At 33.0% G+C, this 21115-nt stretch overlaps 2 protein-coding genes across 2 annotated transcripts; one reads left to right on the forward strand and one right to left on the reverse strand.

Moving 5' to 3' along the window:
• Positions 1-599: 599 nt before the first annotated feature.
• On the reverse strand, positions 600-1018 carry LOC119800357 (40S ribosomal protein S26-like). The gene has a single exon (XM_038310506.2). It carries the CDS (start codon positions 1000-1002, stop codon positions 655-657), a length of 348 nt encoding a protein of 115 aa, XP_038166434.1. The 5' UTR covers positions 1003-1018; the 3' UTR covers positions 600-654.
• Positions 1019-6880: 5862 nt separating this feature from the next.
• Positions 6881-7693, forward strand: LOC119800250 (40S ribosomal protein S6-like). Its single transcript, XM_038310385.1, has one exon. It carries the CDS (start codon positions 6903-6905, stop codon positions 7650-7652), a length of 750 nt encoding a protein of 249 aa, XP_038166313.1. The 5' UTR covers positions 6881-6902; the 3' UTR covers positions 7653-7693.
• The last annotated feature ends 13422 nt before the right edge of the window (positions 7694-21115 follow it).

A 21115-nucleotide genomic window follows, 5' to 3' on the forward strand; every position in this document is an offset into this window, starting at 1 on the left:
TCTTTTTTAGGCAAGTTCAGTAGGCATTTTTATGTGGTTCATGCATGTCCAGTTCATATAGAATACCATGAAGAAGTCCAGGCAAGAGTAGTTTTTTTTTCCCCAAATAACTATAAAACTACATAAGAAGACTCTTTGATGCCCATATTACTCTTGAAGTGATTGATGGTGCCAGGAGTAGACATGTCTAGATTGTTAAGAAAAGCCTAAGTTCTTAAAATCTTTTAAATGTCATATTCCAGAGGTCTTTGAAGTGTTGAAGATAATATCTAGAAAACCTAACTAACACAACTAAAAGTTTGATTATTATAGAAGACTATTAATCTGTATTCCGTTACTATATATTACATTTTTAAATGATTTGTACAAAAATAATATCTTAAACAATATAATCTGAGACTGTTGAATTTTTATTATGTTGAAATAAGTCTTTCTTATACCTAGAGCCTTCAAGTCATTTGAATGAAGAAATAAATGCAGGACTTTGTCAAAGACTTTTGCCGTACCTTATTATATGGTAATGTGGTTTCTGTCTTTGAATTTATTTAGGTCACGAGTGATGCTTATCAAATTATATATGGTTTTTTTTTTTTTTAAAGTCTAAGTCCCATTTTATTTTTCCAAGGTGTTTTCTTCTGTCTCTACGAAGCCACTTTACATGGGCTTTGGTGGGGGTCGTGGTGCAGCACCAGCAGGTCTAAATCGTGGTGGGGGTGTTCGGTCCTTCCGAGCTTCCCGAGATCGATTCCTGACCACCTTGCTATGAATAGCACAGCTCACACAGTAATGCAGCTTGACATAGAGTTTGAGGAGCACATAAGCGTCGAAGACACTTGCTTCGGATATGTCCCTGACGGCAGCCGCCTCGACGATGTTCCGAATGACGAACTTCTTAATGACCTTGTCCTTGGGCACACAGCGGGCGCAGTTAGTGCAGCGAATTGGCTGCACATGGCCGCGGCCCTTTTTGGCACGACCGTTGTTTCTCCTTTTTTTGGTCATCTTGGAGCAAAGTCGAAAGAGCCAAATTATATATGTTGAGTAATCTTTGCATCTCTGAGATGAACCTAACTTACACTGAGTGGGTGATATTTTTGATGTTTTCTTGAATGTTATTTGTACATATTTTATGAGAAACTTAGTATCTATGCTCATCATTGAGATAGACCTAAAATTATCTTTTGTTACTAACTGTTCTATCTCTATATGATTTTGAAATCAAAGTATTATTGGTTTCATAAAATAATTTATAAATATTTATACTTTTTATTATACCTGATAATTTAAGGAGCTTTGGTGATTATTTTTCTTTGAAGGTCTTGTGGAATTCTGCATTGAATACATCTGGTTCTGAGATTATTTTACCTCTGAGACCTTAAATTACTATTTCTATATCATTTAATGCTATGAAAAATTTTAAATTATTGCTTCGCATTGTAGTAACTTTAATATGATGTGTACATTTATAAACTCATTCTTTTCTTTTAGATTTTTAATTTGGTAGAATATAAAATTTTAAAGTATATTTTTCTGCTGAACACCCTCCATATTTGTTGTTCTATCTTTAAAATCTGATTCTATTAAGAAGGATTTTATCTTTATTATTGGGAATTATATTAAGGGAGGCTTTGGATTTGTTCATTCAAACTATCATTACTCTTCCCACCAAATATCTTTGGAATGTAGACACTGAAAAAATTGGAACTGCAGTCAATGATTGATTCTGTTGCTTCATCCACCAATATAGGTCATTTCTACTCTTAGAATCATCTCCTTGTCTTCATTAAAATTCTCTGATTTTTGGAAATTCAGTTAAGTTACAGAATGCATTAATACTGAACAAATATTTATGACAACATTTATTTTTAGTGTTTTTACATTATTTTATATTTCATGTACTGAATTGCTTTTGTAAACATGTGGCTTAGATAATATATTTAAATAAACAACTTTGCTTACTAATGCCTATATAATAGTGCTAAAGCATATTCATAATACTTGTATGATTATTATATTATTTTGTACTTTGTTCCTTCTTCCTAAAATAAATATATAACTTAATAATTATTGTCTCTGTGTTTATTCACAGAGACTCTTATAAAAGGAAGTGAAACTTGAAATATTATCAAGGATACAGTTATTAGAATCAATATGTATCAAATATATTTCTGTGAAAGAAGGTAATTCCCATATCTCAGAGAACAACATTAAAATATTATAACATTTGATAATGAAAAGGGTAATACAAAATAGAGATTAGTTTTCAAAACACTGAAAGATTTTTATTACTATTCTTTATCCAATTTTCTGCTGTAATTTAGTTTCCTAACAATAAACATGAGAGTTGGACTTTAAAAGCTCTCATTACTACTCTCCACGCAGGGGGAAATCACAATAGGAAACTAATGGCAATGTTTCCTTTTCTTCCTTCTGCTCTACTTGAGAATGAATCATAGGGATATTACAAAATTACTATTAAAAGGCAAGAATATGATTTTGATGGGAAATTAAACAAAAAATAAAACTTACAGTATTTTTAAGTCTTAAAAGCAGATCAAATTTCTCATGTTACTATTCTAAGATCCTATATCAAGTAGAGATTAGCATTCTCATTATTTATTATAACATAAATAACATAATCAGTATTTTTATTTTCTGTATAATAATTTTCTTTAAACTTCTTATATTATTATTCACCAAAATTATTACATTTCTATTTTTTTGTAAAATGTATATTAATGAAATATCTGAACAACAAAATTCAATATTATAGCCTGTAAAAATAAAATAAATACAGCAATAAAATGTATTTTATTGATATAGATACAGATATATTTTCAACAGTGATAAATAAATAATGGTTACATTCACATGACTTGCCTGATGTTAGGAACTCATTTATTCTCTCAGAAAATCATGTCCTAATTCCTCATAAATTTTACCCAAAGAAGTAGCTAGGCTATTAGACATAAGCAACAAATTAAATTAAAAGTGTTTATGTTAGCATTAGAAATATGTTTCTAAAGATAAATTTTGAGTGCATTACTCAAAATTCACTTTATTAAATTCAACAATATTCTTTTTAATTTATGTGTTTTTAATGTGTGTATTATTTGGATATATGTAGGCTTGTATTCAATAGGACATGGATTTTTGGAAGAGGGCCACTATTCAAAACCTTTAGTTCTCTCCTTCCAAAATATCAGTGGAACTCTGGTTGTCTGACTTGAAGGAGGCAGTGGTGTCTTTTGTACCAGTTTAATGCTAATTATTAGAAAATTCTACAATTGATGTTAAGATAGGGGAATTATATATAAAACTATAAACTAGTTCATCTCATTGATATTTAAGAAAACTAGAATTCATTGTAGACAAATATATATTTATTTACTAAAATACATCAAAATACCATGATGTATTAGATAGTAAAACATCCTTAGATATGCTTCAGGTGAAACAAAATGAAAGATGACTGAGCTTATATTTTGCACATCTAGTCAAGAGATATTGGTAAGAGAATATGAACAAGAAAATCTTTGGAAAGATGAGCTTCTGTGGAAATGATTTATCCTGATTCATGCTAGTTAAGCTATATGTGTTGGAAATGTCATTTTCTTCCACAATTTCTAGAATAGAATCCTCACTGTAATCAGAGACTTCACTTTCATTTCCCTGCCCTCAGACTAGAATAATCACAAAAAATATATTAATTACAACACTCTTTGACCAATTAGCTTAGGCTTCTTATTAACTAACTCTTACATCTTAAATTAACCCATTTCTATTAATCTCTGTTTAAGGTTCTGTTCTAGCGTCTTTCTCCTTCCGCAGCTACATGGAATCTTCTTGACTCTGCCTACTCTATCTCTCTCTGTTCAGATTTCCCACCTGACTTTGCTCTTCTAAGTCATTGACTGAAACATTAACCAATGCTAATAAAACATATCCATAGCATACAGAGGGTAATCCCACATCAACCCACTGATACAGTGATGGAACTCCACTGCTGATCAGGTCATAAAGTAGAGACCCTAGGAAAGAAATTCATTTGTGTCCTAAAACAGGCATCAAAGTGACAACAATCCTTCCACTTGCAGGGTTAGAGTGCAGATATGTCGAGAGCACACCACAAATACTACATCTGTAACATCATTGGACTTGGAGTCTCCATTCTTCAAAGCTGTGAGAAACAGATGCCGATTATTTATGTGCCTCACAGTTGGTAATATTTTGTAGTTCAATTCAAAACAAACTAAAGCAGATGTCTGTGCAGATGGATGTAAAAGTATGCAACTGGGTATTACATTCAGGAACCACAGAAGAGATCAGTGATGGAGAATTAAAAGTGATGGCTGTAAGCAATAAAAATATTTTTTGAAAGCTGATATGACTGATTGAGATAACATGGAGGGGTTTAAGTTGAGGAAAAGCTACAGTGTGTGATTACGCATTGCTTTCTGTAACATTTACTAGTAAAAACAAAGAAACAAAACTGAAAAGTAAGTGGTAAATATGTATCACAGAACAGCCTTGAGCAATGAAAAATAAGAGTCCGTTTAGGAAGATAGTTCATCTCATACTGCCAATTTGACAAAATTGTTTTTCTAGAAAGTGGAACCCACAAAGCAGATGCATTGGTTGCAATGATAACTATGGAGAAGGTGGAAAGTGTAGGTTATTGGTTCAACTTTAGGCCTCTCTAAGTGGGCATCTATTGTCTCCTAACTTTGGTGAGACTATTGGGTAAATCCTTTGGAATGTATGAACAGATTCTAGTTTTCATCAACCCTAAAGCTATAATTGTTCTCAGAGTACATCTGAAGTCTCCAGCTATGTTTTGCCTGCCTTCTGTAATTGCAACCTGATGCACCATCAATGTATTTAAACTGTGTTATCTATGTCTGTTTTTTGTTACTATGAAATATTCATTAAATTCTCATCTTTTTAGAAGACGGCATTTATTGCAATGTGAATCTCATTTCCTAGGCAAATGACCACTCATTTTTTATTTCATTGTGGTTTATGTACGATTTTTTTTAATTTTTTTAATTTTTTTTATTTTTACACTTTTCTCGCCCCATCCTCCCTCCCCCCATCCCACCCCACCCCTATGTTCCCATTTTTTGTCCGGCAATCTTGTCTACTTCCAGTATCCAGGAGGATAACTATATGTTTTTCTTTGGGTTCACCTTCTTATATAGCTTCTCTAGGATTTTTTACGAATTATAGGCTCGATTTTTTGAGGTAAGAAGTTTTATTCTGCATCATTCCAGGATACACTAACTTGACCACTTATGCTTTTATAGCAAACGAAGAAGTATTTAGCAATATTTGCATACTTTTAAAGTGTATTAGATGATAGAAGTGTGATTTTAGAAACTCAAAAAGTATCATTTTGAATGTAAGAAAGGGTACAAGGCCCTGACTTGCTATGGAATCAGAGATAAATATGCTTTTCTTCCTTAAATGACAAATATTAGAATGATATTTTAAACTCTTATAAATTATTTGTAGAAGATGGAGTCGATGACTCTCCTGATGTTATATATGTGGAATATTGGAAGGATAACAAATTGTTCTCTTTCAAAAGATATGAGCCCTCTCCAAAGCATCACAACATTTGACAATTGAGGTCATATGCCCCAGATTCATGTATTCATGTTGAAAAATGAGAAGGTTCTTGTAAAATCTCCATCCTAGCTTTTCACTTAGTTATTTAGTCATCCCCTGACTTTAGTCAATTCATACTAAAATCTAAAGAGAAAGGTAGAAAAAAGATATATTCATCTGTCTATAATATTATCATTAAAGGAACTATGCAATAAAATAATAACTGATATAGATCAGTGCTTTTCAAGTGTTACATAGATGAGCATTTTGTGAGTGAAAAGAATCCAGTTTATTCAAGATTTCTAAAGTTGGACCCAGATAGGAGATGGTATTGGAGAAGGAAGGAGTTAATGGACAAGAAGCCAGAAGGCTATTGGGAGAAATGACAGGGAAGGCACAAAAGAAGGAAGTGTGAGACTCACTGTGTTTCACAAAGAGCAATGAGGCCATTGCAGCTGCATTCGAAGGAGTGTGGGAAATAATTGGTGGTAATGAGATGAGAGAGGTTGCAAAGAGTAAATTCATTCAAAGTCTCCAGGTCAGGTAATTAACTGTATATATTAATATAAAAATGTGAGAGGAAGAGAGAAAAAAATCTCAGTAGTGAACCTCTCTGAAGTACATTTTCAAAGAATTTATGTGAGCATGAATGAGAATATTCTTAAAGAGAGAAAGTGGAAGTAAGCTGAATTATTAAGAAATCTGGAGCAAGTAATTAACCAGAGAAAGCAGCTGTTCATGGCAAAGGTCTGAAATCCAAATCTCGGAATTTGAATTTCATAAGGGCAGATGACACATGCACTTGGAGGGGCATGGGCATGCAGGGAAGGAAGGCCAGAGCAAAGGAAGCACTAGCTTTGATATTTGGAGAGGGATGATCTTTCCAAGTTTCACCTTGCTTTCAATACCAGTTTTCACTTCAGGAAATAATGGAAGTGGGAAATTAATTACAAGGCCACCAAAATTGAGAGCGAAAGAAGAAATCCATTCTAATAACCAGAGGTTTTTTTTTTTTTTTTTTTTTTTTTTTTTTTTTTTTTTTTTTTTTCGAGACCAACAAGCTGCCTGGATGGTGTTGGTGCATACTTTTAGTCCCAGTACTTAGGAAGTAGAGGCAGGCAGATACCTGAGTTCATGGGCAACATGGACTACAGTGTCAGGACAGCCATGGCTACACAATGAAGCTCTGTCACAAGAAAATAAAATAAGAAAAGAACGATAAGCTCTTCCTGTTTCTCACCTTAACTTGAGCTCTTTTTCGTGGCGCCTCCTAGGCGGTCGGCTGTGCGAAGATGAAGCTGAATATCTCCTTCCCTGCCACCGGCTGCCAGAAACTCATCGAAGTGGACGATGAACGAAAGCTTCGGACCTTCTATGAGAAGCGCATGGCCACGGAAGTGGCTGCCGATGCCCTGGGGGAAGAGTGGAAGGGTTATGTGGTCCGAATCAGTGGCGGCAATGACAAACAAGGTTTTCCCATGAAACAAGGTGTCCTGACCCATGGCAGAGTGCGCCTGCTGTTGAGTAAGGGGCATTCTTGTTATAGACCAAGGAGAACTGGAGAGAGGAAGCGCAAATCTGTCCGAGGATGCATTGTGGATGCCAACCTGAGTGTTCTCAACTTGGTTATTGTAAAACAAGGAGAGAAGGATATTCCTGGACTGACAGATACTACTGTGCCTCGTCGGCTGGGACCTAAAAGAGCTAGCAGAATCCGAAAGCTTTTTAATCTCTCTAAAGAAGATGACGTCCGCCAGTACGTTGTCAGAAAGCCTTTAAACAAAGAAGGTAAGAAGCCTAGGACCAAGGCACCCAAGATTCAGCGTCTTGTGACTCCACGTGTCCTGCAACACAAACGCCGGAGTATCGCTCTGAAGAAGCAACGAACAAAGAAAAACAAGGAGGAGGCTGCAGAATATGCTAAACTTTTGGCCAAGAGAATGAAGGAAGCCAAAGAAAAGCGCCAGGAACAGATTGCCAAGAGGCGAAGGCTGTCCTCGCTGAGAGCTTCTACTTCTAAGTCTGAGTCCAGTCAAAAATAAGTCTATAGGGGTAACAAATAAATGATCAGACCATGAAAAAAAAAAAATAAAACTGAACTTGATATCTGTTGTGTTGGTAGAGCCCTCTTCTCTGCCTCAAATGAGATGTATTTTGAAAGAAAGGCATACAGGGTCTCCTTAATTTTTATTTTGACAAAATAATTTGGTAATAATTGTGTGTGTTTGTCATCTCTTTCTCTCTCTCTCATACTCTGTGTGTGGAGGTGTGTGTGTGTGTGTGTGTGTATGTGTACTTGGAGTGTATATCCATTATAGGGAAATAGTATAATTAAGACATGTAATCATACACAAATACAGCCAAACATGTAGTACATATTTTATTCCTATGTAGTTTCACAGATTCAATAAATTTTATTTTCAAATTAGGTGTAATGTGTGTTCTTCTTGATAAAATAAAAAATATATATTGTTTAACGATATATTGAAATAACATGTATTCTGATTTGCTATGGCATTATACTTATATATGTATAGACATATATTTGAAATTTTATTTTGAAATATTTATATGTATCTATAATATTGAAATTATTTGAGAATACTCTTAATTCTGGAAAGTTATCATTGATGTGTTATATGAATCCATAAATTATTAACCATGATAGTATTGAATTACCTATTTAGGAAATTTTTTTTAGTTTTAATCTGTTCATTCCATTACTGATTACAGTTAAAAGATTTTTAACCAGGATTTCATTAGTAGAAAACATTGTGCCTGTATGCTAAACTGTAATCTTTATGCCTGTGACTATTCATATTATTGTATTAAGAGAGGAAGTATAATATGAGACAAATTACACCAGAATAATATTGAGCAGACATGTTTAGAACAATTGTCATATTTTCACCTACATTTGGCAGCATCTTATAGTACATATATAATTATTTTGTACTCAAATTGAAGTATTTAGAAGGAACCAATCTGCAGATTCAACTGTGTGTAAGTATACCTTATACCTATCAAAATGAAAGGCTAAACACACATCAGGAACAGAATACCATAACTGACATCTTAATATGATTATGTTTTCAAGGTAGCATTTCTTAAAATTAGTTACATTTTGTTCATATTTGCCTAAAGGTACAGTATGTCAAAATGTTCAGAAGAACAAGAGGTTGTTATTCAAACAAGTATGTAAGAAAGTAATCTTTTTAAAGAATACCTCTTTTGGACGCAAATTAAATTTATTATTAAAATATCACAAGGAAATGTATATAACATAAAAATTATCAAAATATATTAATAAAAGTGTACCTGTATGTTAATAGTATACTTTTATACAAATGTACCTTACTGTAATGCTATTTGTTAGGAATGTATTTGTTTTATTAATGTTAAATTCTATCATTGCTTTATCATATACTTTAAGCAAATTAAAATTGTAAATTTTCATTAAAAATTATTTCCTGAGTGCCTAAAATATTAATTATTTAAACGTGTATGATATATGTTCATAAGAAATGTAGTTAGCATATTAGGAGGTAACACTTTTCCATAAATAAGGACACAAAGTGAAGTTTAACTATAAGAATACTGAAGGATATTACTTGGTTGTGCTGCCTGTTATTGCATTTATGGAAAAACAAAACAATTAAATGTTTCAAACATTAGATATTTCAATCTCAAGAAAGAATGAAACATGACTCGTCCTGTAAATTCAGTATTTGTGTAGACAGGTGGAGCAAGTGTTCAAGGTGGTTCTGTCATAAACAGTGAATTTGAGGCCACAACTGACTTGGTCCAACAAATAACACACTCAATGGGTTAATAGTATTTTAACTATTTTCTCTTTTTAGTGTTGTGATTGTATGTTTATTTGTATACCACATGTACAACTTGTGCCTACAGAGGTCAGAAGGGCTGTTACATCCCTTGAAACTGGAGTACAAATAGTTGTAAAAACAAAATTTCAATCTTCCAATTCTATAGAATCCAAAACTTATATTTATATACATGTTTATAGCAGCATTGCATATAATTATGTCAAAGTAAGTTATTGGTTAACATCTGGGAAAGTGGAAATATGGAGTACCTATTCAAAAAGGTTTAGGGCAATCTTTAAGTCTTCCCAATATCTGATCATGTTCAAATTTGATCTATCCTACTGATGGCTCAACTATTGAAGTTTACCATTTACTGAAGTAGTTTAAAGCAATTAATCATCATATGAAGCAATTTCTAATGTTTTTGTAAATGTATGTGATAAAATGTTAATATTAAAACTTCTATGTATACTGCAATGCCATATGAATTATAAGAGTACTATATGTAACATGCTAGTCTAACTTATAACTCTTATAAAACATTAATAATATCTTTGCTTATGAAACCACTCCAATATGTAATCCTATTTGACTATAGAATACATTGACAACATTAATATAATCACGTGAGTATGACAGCAAATAAAAGAAATTTAAAGAAGATTTTGGCAACGCTTAGACTATGCTAGGTCCTACAATTTATTGTTAGCTCTTTTTCCTACTTCTACTCTATCTCCTGTGTTTTGTTTATTGCATTTATTCCCCATCACTTGACATTAAGATTTCCTTTTATTTTATTTTTTATTGATTTTTATTGAGCCTCTACATTTTTTGCTTTTTTCCCTCCTTGCCTCTGGTGAATAAACTATATCAAGAAGCCCATTTGTTGCATTGGAGATTAAGAAAAAGAATGGTATTAAGAGTGGGAATGAACATTAGTTTTGTTATCTAAAGCTTTGAAAGATCTAAGGAAGAAGCCAGTCCTGATAAAAATATGGAGAAAAAACAAAAAAACAGCATCAATCAGAGAGTACATTAAGCACAGTGATTTTACAAAAGGAAATCTTTGTTATTGCAATGATGCTACATCAAGTTACTTCATGTCCAACAGGCCTGTCCTCAAGGCTTCTAGATGCCTGATTTTGAAGTACTCTTGTTACTTTTGTACCTCGCCACCCTGAGTAGTTTTATACTTGTGAACTTGATATCTGTAAAATGGTCACATTATCAGTGAAAAAATGCATTAATAAAGATAGTCAAGAGAACATAAACAACTTAGTGAAGTTTAAAATATTACGTATTACTAGATTCCTTGCAAGGTGTTTATTACACAGTTGAACTTAAATTTCAACTAAGACCATTTAGGGCAAATGCTTAAAGTTACATCATTCCAGTGAAGAATATCTCACTGTTTCCACACACTGAAAATACCTGGTGTGGGGCAGGAGGCATGTAAATAAGTGATCTTACGTTTGGAGTGTGTTTTTCAATATCAACAGTCCATGTTCAAATCCAGCCTACACTGTTTATTAGCTTTTAAGCATGTAAAATTTGATGTATTATTTAAAAACTTTACTAAATAACATAATACTAACATAAAATTTATAATGTGCTACAAAACAATCATTGTATTTATTTCCAGATGTTTTACTTATTGCTGTGTATATGTTTATCAATTTATTTCTACTATAGTGTTATGGCTTATTCCTATTTTCCTAAAATGTATCTGTACCGTTTTTATAAATGAGCTATTTAGTAAAGTGTATGTTTCCTGATTCTGTTTATTGAATATGTCCAGGAATAAACATAATATATAAAAAGAAACAAAGGTTCTAAGTACTCATGAGCATTTGCAGATTAACATAAAGAATCTATGAGTGGAAGACACAGTTGGATTGAGAAGTTCAAAGGGTCACACATTTTTAATTTACTCAAAAACTGGGAAAAATACCTTGTCACAGAGGATCTTGGTTATTCTCACAAAATATGTGAATTGTGGTAGAGATGAAAAAAAAGCAGTTTTCACCATATTTATACCAGTCAACTATTAAACAATTTTATAAATTTCTTAAATCACAGAAATATTTGAATGTTTCCGTATAAAATGTTTGTGCATGTCGAATTTTAGTCTAAAACATTTGCAGTTAGAAATAACACAGTTGATACTGGCCTGTAAAGGAGACATTATTCTACTGTGAAGAAAAATAGTCCATTTTCTGATATGATGCCTATATGATTGTTATATACTTTCTTTAAAGCACAACTAAGACCCACACTTATTTTTCTCATTTAGTTATCCGTATTTACAACTCTGAAGCAGCATTTTATTCTAGTGATATGTTTTTCAAAGGTGCCAACCACTAAGTTGATTATATTGTATTGTTTATAACAGTTACAGCGGTAAATTGAGTCAAAAAATGGGAATTTTAATTCATAATCATAACAACTGTATTAGTTATTTTCTCATCATTGTAGCTGAATATTGACAAGAAAAAATTACTTGGGAAGAGGTTTATATTTGACCTACAGTCTGAGAGGATCTACCTCATTCTTGGGTAAAGGCATTGCTATGCTTGACTCTGTGCCATCATGAATTCTGGTAGCTACTTGTTTCTCAAAACACTCCAGAAGAGGAAAGAGAAACTAGAAAGGAAACAAGAGTGTATTGTAATTCTAAAGACTCCTCCACAGTTAATAAACTTCACCCATTAATGTTTACATTTCAAAAGATTTGACAATCTTCCAAAACATTATCACTTCTGGGGACTAAGTTTTCTTTCTCTCTTTCTTTCTTTCTTTCTTTCTTTCTTTCTTTCTTTCTTTCTTTCTCTTTTTTCTTTCTTTTCTTTCTTTCTTTTCTTCTTTCTTTTTTTCTTTCTTTTTTTTTCTCTTTTTTTTCTTTTTCTTCTTTTCTTCTCTTTCTTTCTTTCTTTCTTCTTATTTTCTTTTTTCTTTCTTTTCTTTCTTTCTTTCTTTCTTTTTCTTCATTTCCACCTCTCCCCTCCTTCCATTTCCCTCCCCCTCCCTCTCTCTCTAGTCCAAAGAGCAGTCAGGGTTCCCTGCCCTGTGGGAAGTCCAAGGTCCTTCCCCCTCCATCCAGGTCTAGGAAGGTGAGCATTGAAACAGACTAGGCTCCCACAAACCGGACTCTCTGAATGTGGCCGACAATGAGGGCTGAATGAGAAGCCAAGGACAATGCCACTGGGTTTTGATCCTACTGCATGTACTGGCTTTGTGGGACTAAATTTTCTAACACATGAAGAGACCTGGGGATCATTCATACTCACACTTGAAGAAATAGTTGAGAATCATGTTGGGTTCATAAACAAATTAATCAATTCTTAATTATTACTTCAGACCAAGGAGAATTTTGCTATGCAACAAATACACAGACTCGAGGAACAAAATAAAAGAAAGTTGTGAACATGAAAGAAAGACTAGTGGAGAAGCAAGGAGATGAACAATAGTGCGAAGGAGAGAAGATAGTAGAGCAGAAAGTAATAAATGCATTACGTGCATATAAAATTTGTCAAGAAATTAATCAAAACAACTTATGTCATCCTGGTATTTTATTATAAAAATTTCCATAACCTGGGTGGTTTGTTATCAGTAGAATGGTGTTCTTGGCTGTAAAATAAAATGAGAATTCCAAATCTATGAAGTACACTGGTTTCTGATGAAGAATCACTTCACTTCACTTTCTGGTTTGGATATGGTACCTTCCTCAGGCATTTTCTGGCAAATAAAGGATGACAAGATCCTCCAGACACTTTCTTAAGGGGACTAATTATATTTAAAGTCAAGAGTCACCTTTAAAGGCTTTGCCTGAATCTGTTCTTCATTGGGATTGGGTTTCAACCAAGAAATTAAAAAGTGAAACAGAAGAATCCTATCCCTCCCAAAAACAAACAGCAGAAAATGTAGGCGGCAATAAACATAAACATGTTTCTGAGAACAGCAGAAAAAGTGTCACTCAAAAATCATATTTTGTCAGCAGAAATATATAGTACTTAAAAATAGATGTGAAAATATGTTGGAATTGGTGGCTGGCAAGATGATTTATTGAAAAACAAACAACCACTTGCTTGTCCCAGGTCTGATAAACTGAGTTCAATTCCCAGAACTTATGTTAGAAGATAGTCAAGTTCAGGAGTTGATTCTCTTCTTCTCTTATGCATTACAAACATAAACAACACACACACACACATACCATGCATGAGAGAGAGAAATAGAAGAGAGAGACAGACAGAGAGAGACAGAGAGAGACAGAGAGAGAGGGAGAGAGAGAAACACACACACAGATAAACATACATACACACACTCACAGATAAAGGAGAGAGAAAAATGGGCAGGCAGACAGAAAGGCAGAAAGACAGACAGAGAGAGAGAAAAGGAGAGGGAGTACGTACAGAAAAAGTAATAACTTTAAATATTTCAAAACTTATGCATGTCAGGCAGTGGTGGTGCATGCTTTTAATCCCAAACTCAGGAAGAAGAGATAAGAGTATTTCTGTGAGTCTAAGGCCACGCTGGTCTACGAAGTGAGTTCCAGGATAGGCAAGGTGATTATACAGAAAAACACTGTCTCAAAATGACAAAAAGCTTAAACACTTAAAATTAATTAGTGTAATTAATGCACTCTAACATTGAAAACAATAAAGTCATATTGCGTGCTATATAAAGAGAAGAGAATAAAAGTTTTTCAGAAAATAGAAACAATCAAATGTACTTTCAGAAATGATTTATTTTTACTTTGATGTGATATTTGGCTCGGTCTCACTGGCCTGTACTTAAGACAGTTGATTTACATGGGGAGCTTCTAATTATCTTAAATGTTTAATACACTCATCAACTAAGGACTTAACTAGCTGCTTTTTTAAATAGATGTAGGAAGAAAGCATCAATAATAATGTTGTAGTATGGGTTACTTTTTCATATTTAAAATGACAACCATTATAATGGCATTATCTTAGACCACTTGAATATCCAAGCCCGAATTTTCACATGAGCATGACAAGTGAAAGCAGCACAGTAGACAGAGTTTCAGGAAATGGACCTTCATTCAAGAAACCCTAACTTAATTTTAGTTACTAAAAAGTAAATCTTTTCCTCAAAAATAGTGTTCTGATTATATCATTGAACAAATTACTCATTGTTCCACACACAAAAAGTTGTCTTCAACTTTAATATTCATCTAATATAAAACCTCAACAATAATTTGGTACAGGTGAAAAGACTACCTAAGCTTCATTTTTCAAGAGGTGTGGAAACACAAATAAGCCACTTAGAACTGTACCAAGAGACAAGGTATATTTTTAAGATTTTTAAGAATGCTATCATGGATGTTGGGAGAATATACTCAAATGGTTCTTCAATGTAGTGTAGAATTTTATTGCCAATTTGATAAACTAAGTAAGTACGTGGCTGCTGCCCATTAAAAATGGGGCAACCCACCTTTGAATTTTACCTGAAAGTAATAGTTTTTGTGTAAACATGAAAATTCCAGTCATTAAAAGAATTGGGATGCTGGTACTATTTTTTTTGTTTGTTTTTGTTTTTTTTTTGTTTCCAGTTTATTTATTTTTTATTAAAAATTGCCATCTCCTCCCCTCCTCCTCCCCCTTCCCTCCCCTCCCCTCCACCCATACCCCCACTCCCTCCCTCTACAGGCCAAAGAGCCATCAGGGTTCTACTATACACTATGTTGAGTACAAGGTCCTCCCAACTCCCTCCAGGTCCAGGAAGGTGAGCACCTAACTGACAGAGGCTCACACAGAGCCCGTCTATTGTCGTAGGGACCAAGCCCATCGCCAATTGTCCTTGGCTCCTCAGTCAGCCTCCACCATCAGCCACTTTCAGAGAGTCCGATTTGGTCGCATGTTCCATCAGTCCCATTCCAAGTGGACTTGGGGGTCTCCCATTAGTTCTGTCCTGCCGTCTCAGTGGGTGAACGCATCCCTCATGGTTCTGACTTTCTTTCTCATGATCTCTCTCCTTCTGCTCCTCATCAGAACTTTGGCCACATTAGAGCCCCACATGGGATGCTGGTACTATTGTAAACAAATGCAAATGTTGAAGAAGAGCAGCAAAATAGAACAAATAAGGATTTGTTTTATACCTGAAATTAATTAAACAACAGAATTTATTTTGAGCAATCAAGTGAAAATATAATGTTGTATGAAGGACACTTGTTTGTTTCTCAGCTGCCTGGCAGCTCAGACCCAAAATAACCACAGAGAAACTGTATTTATTAAATCACTGCTTGACACATCGCTCTAGTTTCTTATTGGTTAGATCTTACATATTAATTTAACCCATTTCCATTAATCTGTGTATTGCTATGAGGCTGTGGCTTACCAGATAATGTTCCGGCATCTGTCTCTGGTGGGCTTACATTGCGTCTCTCAGAGTCTGCCTCCCTTCTCCCAGCAATCAGTTTAGTTTTCCCCACCTATCTCTGTTCTGCCCTGCTATGTCATAGGCTTAAAGCAGTTTCTTTATTCATTAACCCATAAATCAACACATAGACAGAAGAACCTCCCACACCACTACATACTGATTTTTTTCTACGAATCATGTAGTAACTATTGAGAAACATTTATTTTTCTATAAAGATTTTATTCATGGCCTATAAGGTCAACCTGTGTAGACTCTGTTTATATTTTCAGGTGAACACAAGTGATAAAACTCAGCTATCTTCACTTAATACTACTTCAGTAATAACTACCATTGGTAAATATTAATGCGTTACTTCGCCTTGTGATTACTTTTTCCACAAGCGCTGGGAAAATTATGACCAATTGATGGTATGCAGCAGAGGTTGGATGACAAGTTTTTTCACTGAACTGACAGTGATAGATGGTAATGGGATAACCGACTAAGGTTTGAGATAGTTTATGGCTCTTTACTTAGTGTAATCAGAGTTCTAATCAGTACCTCCATAACAAGAAAAGCCAGTGACATTCATTGCATACACTTATTCATGTTTAAAATCTGTACAGACCCTAAAGACGCTGATATGACACCTATAGAATGAACTGACAGAGGAGCAGCCAGGCCACAGAGTTGTAGAAAGATGTCAGTTTCAAGGACATATATTTCTATGTACAATTCATTTTCCAGACAGCTTGGATTCATTAGCATTGGCCTATTTATTTTCATTATAACTAGCCCCTGGTAGCTTAATAATTTTGGAACACTATAGTGGGACTATAAGAATTCTAATTGTAGCAGAAATAATTGTTCTTAAGATTCAATTTCATGATGAAAAAAAAAAAGCTTGCTAATGCAAATATAAACAAAAGAATAAAATCTCTTCCAAGAAAAATTTGCCTGAAGAATGGCATGGAGGGGAAACAATGTTACTTCTAATCAATTTACTTACCTATCCTTGGGTTTAGTAAAGGTCTGTACCCGTGAGTGGCAAGTATGGTGGTTGAAGGTACTGCATTCTCATCAACAATGACATTAAAATTGAAATCAGGTTAGCATTTCATGATGTTGGAGATCAGAGGTTGCATAAGATAAGCAACAGATCCACAGACACTACTCTCTATAAAAATAAAAAAATTGTAATTTTACTAATTAGTTTTTCTTTTATCCTTAATTACCAAGAAAAAAATAGGATAAACATATTTCTTGACTGAATAATCAATTGAATTGAAAATTTAAGTGAACTCTACTGGAATATTCTTACCATGATATGGAAATGTGGTACTGTCTCATGAAACAAGAAAGACAATGAATAAAAATCTTTCTTTACTATTATAAATATATATTATGAATGAAGATTAAAAACTGCTACTCATATGTTGCTAAGACTTGATTTCTAACTCCAGATACTATTATTTGATGTATGCACCAATAGGACAGGTGTATTTCAATTGGAAAAAGCATAAAACGTGAACCCATAATTGCTGCAGATATATAATAAGTAAAATTTAAGTGAAAATTCTCTGCCAAATTTGCATAATGTACAAAAATAGTTACTTATTGACAAAATTAAACAATAATGAACATTTTATAACAGTGATTCACAGTACAAGAAAGTATTTTGGAAACTAACAAAAATCAATTTGAGTTAGAAACCAACTAGACAAGAAATAAAGCATTTGGCTCCATAAAAATTCTATATATCTTTATTCATCCACACATGTAGAGCAATTTTAGCTTCTGAAAAAGTATGAACAAATAGACATGATTAGTCAAGAAATTTCAAATGACATATGACATTTGAAGAACTACTTGCTCTCAGTTGGATGACTCAATTTCTGAAGATTTTGGGGGGCCTTGTATGGCTTTTTAAAATGCAAACACTGAAAGAAATGTTGCAAAAAAGGAGAACAGATATACTAGAGCTATGTGTAGTAGATCTGTCCACCTTCAAAGTGTGAGCTAGAAAGGACGAAGGAGCTATTCATTGCTGCATCTCACACTCTAAACTAGGGAAAGCACAGTGTAAAAAACAAGGGAGAAGCCAAGCGTGTTTCACTTTTAAACAAATACGTTAACATCTGATCTCTCTGTAAAAAGTATTTTTTGGAGAAGAATCTGTACTTTCAGAAACGTCTTAGGGAGATACTTGAGTTTAGTACCACTTTCTATATAAAAATTGTATCTATGTATTTAATAACAATGATTCTTTGCAAAATTTCATAGAAATACACAGGCAGGATGCAAAAACTTGAATATTTTACTAACCAAATTAACACACTGTAGTAAATCATAAAGCAGACACAATTGGCGATCCATTAATTGAACTGGCCAAAAACTTTGCCAGGTCTAGAAAGTAACCTGAATTTGGAAAGTCGCTACTTCATGTATCTATATTTTTTCTGAGCCTCAAGTTAGTAGTAGAATTTGATACAACATTAGTTAAATTCTGCTAGGGGTTTGGCAAAAACTAAACTAAATACCAATGTAAACTTATCATGAAATAAAAACTAATTAATCCCATCAAAAACATTTGCTAATCAAGAGGTAGGAGCCAGGATGACCATTCAAAGAATATGTCTGCCTCATGGCTATAGTTACTCTTTAAATCAATTCTTTCTTAGCAACATTTTAGCAATATTCTTAGCTTTGCTGTGCCTTGTATTACGTTCCACAATCACAAATTCAATAAAATCCAACAAGTTAATTCTTCAATACTTTATGGATAAAGTAATTAGGACTCCAATTAGACTGGAAGACAATTATGTGCTGTGTCAATATTGCATTAAAAGCATAACTTCTCAATAATGACTCCTGAATTTGGTGCAAAAATTTGTAGTAATAATGATTTCAGTGTGAATCACTCAGTGTTAAATGTACCATTTTATCTGTAAAGTTTAATAATTATAATACAAACATGAGAAAAGTATCATTGAAAGCTAGAAGGTTTGCATTTATTAAATATATACTTGCATACATTAATATGTATAGCATTTCATTTTTATATTCACCATAGGTTACTGTATAGGAGAAACTATCAATTTGCATTTAAAGTTTGATAAACAAGAGTTAAATCATAATATTGAAAATAAAAGTAAAAAATAGTATTGACAGAGTATTTGGAAGTGTAACTTAATGTAGAGTACTTTCTTGCCAAAAGTCATGCCATTGTTTTTATCCTAGAACAACAAAATAATAAGAAACAAAACAAAAAAATAATAGTGAAGTAAAAATGGATAGTTTTGTTGTGCAAAGGAATATATATCTGTATATGTATAAACACACACACACACACACACATATATAGTTCAATATATATATATATATATATGAACAAGTTTTGTTTGGAATAGAAATAATGATTATCTTTGGGAAATTAAATAAATCAAATACTTATATAAATAATATATAATACACAATAATTTATATAAATTAAATAAATTATGACCAGTTAAAATGTGATATAACATAAAGCCTATAATATCAAAGTAATATGTAGGGAATGTAAGAAAATAACGATTTTATTGAAACAGACATTTCTTCCAACAAATGTATTCATGATATTTGCATGATCACAGTTACCCCTGGTGAAGACTTGTGATTTGCACTGTTAGATGTCTACTTTAGATCCTGAGTTCACATATACATGTTCAACACCTAAAGAAGACTGTATTTTGTCTCTCTGTATAAATCTACTGTATTTTATTCTCTTTGAAATAATGTGTTTATTAGTATAGAATTTATCCAGTGCCAGTTTAATCATTCTGCTGTCTACTGTCCAATAAAAATCCATCAAGATGAAATTAGTTGTTCTTGACACCTGAACACATATATGCAAACATGTTAGCAATGCTTTAGAGAATTTACAAATTATTTCTTAGGAAGTCATTAATTTCTAGGGAATTAATTTCAGATTTAATATCAGTCATTTACCAATAAACGGACTTTTAATATGTGCCCTTGATTGAAACAGACCATTTTTCTAGTTTACCATTCTCCATTTCCTTATAAGTTCTGGGTCAGCCATGGTTGTGCACTGCAGTAATTACAGAATTTTTAAACTTTAAACTAATTAGCTTCTTTATACCCTAGCAAAGGGCACTAACACTAGTAAAATATGATAATATGGAAAATAATACAACTAGGAAAGTTGTCCTTTAAGTTTGTAGGGAACGCTTTCCTTTGGTAGTTGATCCTGGACCTTAAAATGCAAGATAAAAGTGTCTTTCAGTTCCAAAGCCAGTTTCAACTTATATTATGACTGACGCAGTAGAAAACATTCAGGGGAATAATAATACACAGTTACATCATTCTATTGGCAAGACATCTGTGCTGCTGTGGATTATAACTCTGAAAGCTTGAACAAAATGGACAGGGATTTGGTGATATAATAGCAATTCATAAAAATAGGACAGGTATGTGTCAGAGAACGCCAAGAAATGTAGTAAGTGCCTCTGTGTGGTAGCCTATGAGAGACTCAAAAAATATGTATCCATGTAAGCTAAAGGGATTCTAAATATTTATAGATCAGGAAGGAGACCTGCGTTGTAATATATTTATATAAACTACCTACCTAGAGAATTATATATTAACCAAGACCAGCAAAATAACTTGTATTCTAGCAGTATCTAATTTAGCATAAGATTATGTAATGCAAAATTAAACTCATTTTCATATGGATGAATTTAATGTTTTGCTTTTGAGAGAATTATGTTGAACAACTCATCTGATTATTTATAGTAAATTATAGTTAGTAAATGCTGCAAAACTTTCAACAAGGAAGGTTAATGTTCAGCATGTTCAGGCTGGAAACTACTACAAATAAATGAAAACATGATTGCGTGAAACTTTGTGAAAATGCTTTTGCATAATATATGAGAAGGAAAGATGCTTTTATGCTGGGTGTAACACATAAAATCAGCCAGAAATATAGCAGACTAATACAACAAAATTGCACAATAATACTAACTAATTATAATAAAAAATTCTCAAATATATTTCAAAGTATTACTTTGATTTTATCAGAGAGAAAGTCAGTGATAGTCCCTGAAATTTACAGAAGGATCATCTAAATCCTCAAGTCCAGTAGCATGAAATTAAACTAAAAGTTTAATTCTTGCAGGAGTTAAAGTCCATTTTCTCATTAACAGAGCAATCATCCTGATCAGGTAAGAAAACTACAAGCGGTACTGCAATAAAGCTGAATACATTTGTTTTCACTGGTAAAGTCATTTTTGTAAAAATAT

The sequence above is a fragment of the Arvicola amphibius genome, chromosome 13 (assembly GCF_903992535.2).
Source record: "Arvicola amphibius chromosome 13, mArvAmp1.2, whole genome shotgun sequence".
Lineage (NCBI taxonomy): Eukaryota > Metazoa > Chordata > Mammalia > Rodentia > Cricetidae > Arvicola > Arvicola amphibius.

Coding starts and splice junctions, on each gene's coding strand:
- LOC119800357 (XM_038310506.2), bottom strand. CDS start 1,002: ATGACCAAAAAAAGGAGAAACAACGGTCGTGCCAAAAAGGGCCGCGGC.
- LOC119800250 (XM_038310385.1), top strand. CDS start 6,903: ATGAAGCTGAATATCTCCTTCCCTGCCACCGGCTGCCAGAAACTCATC.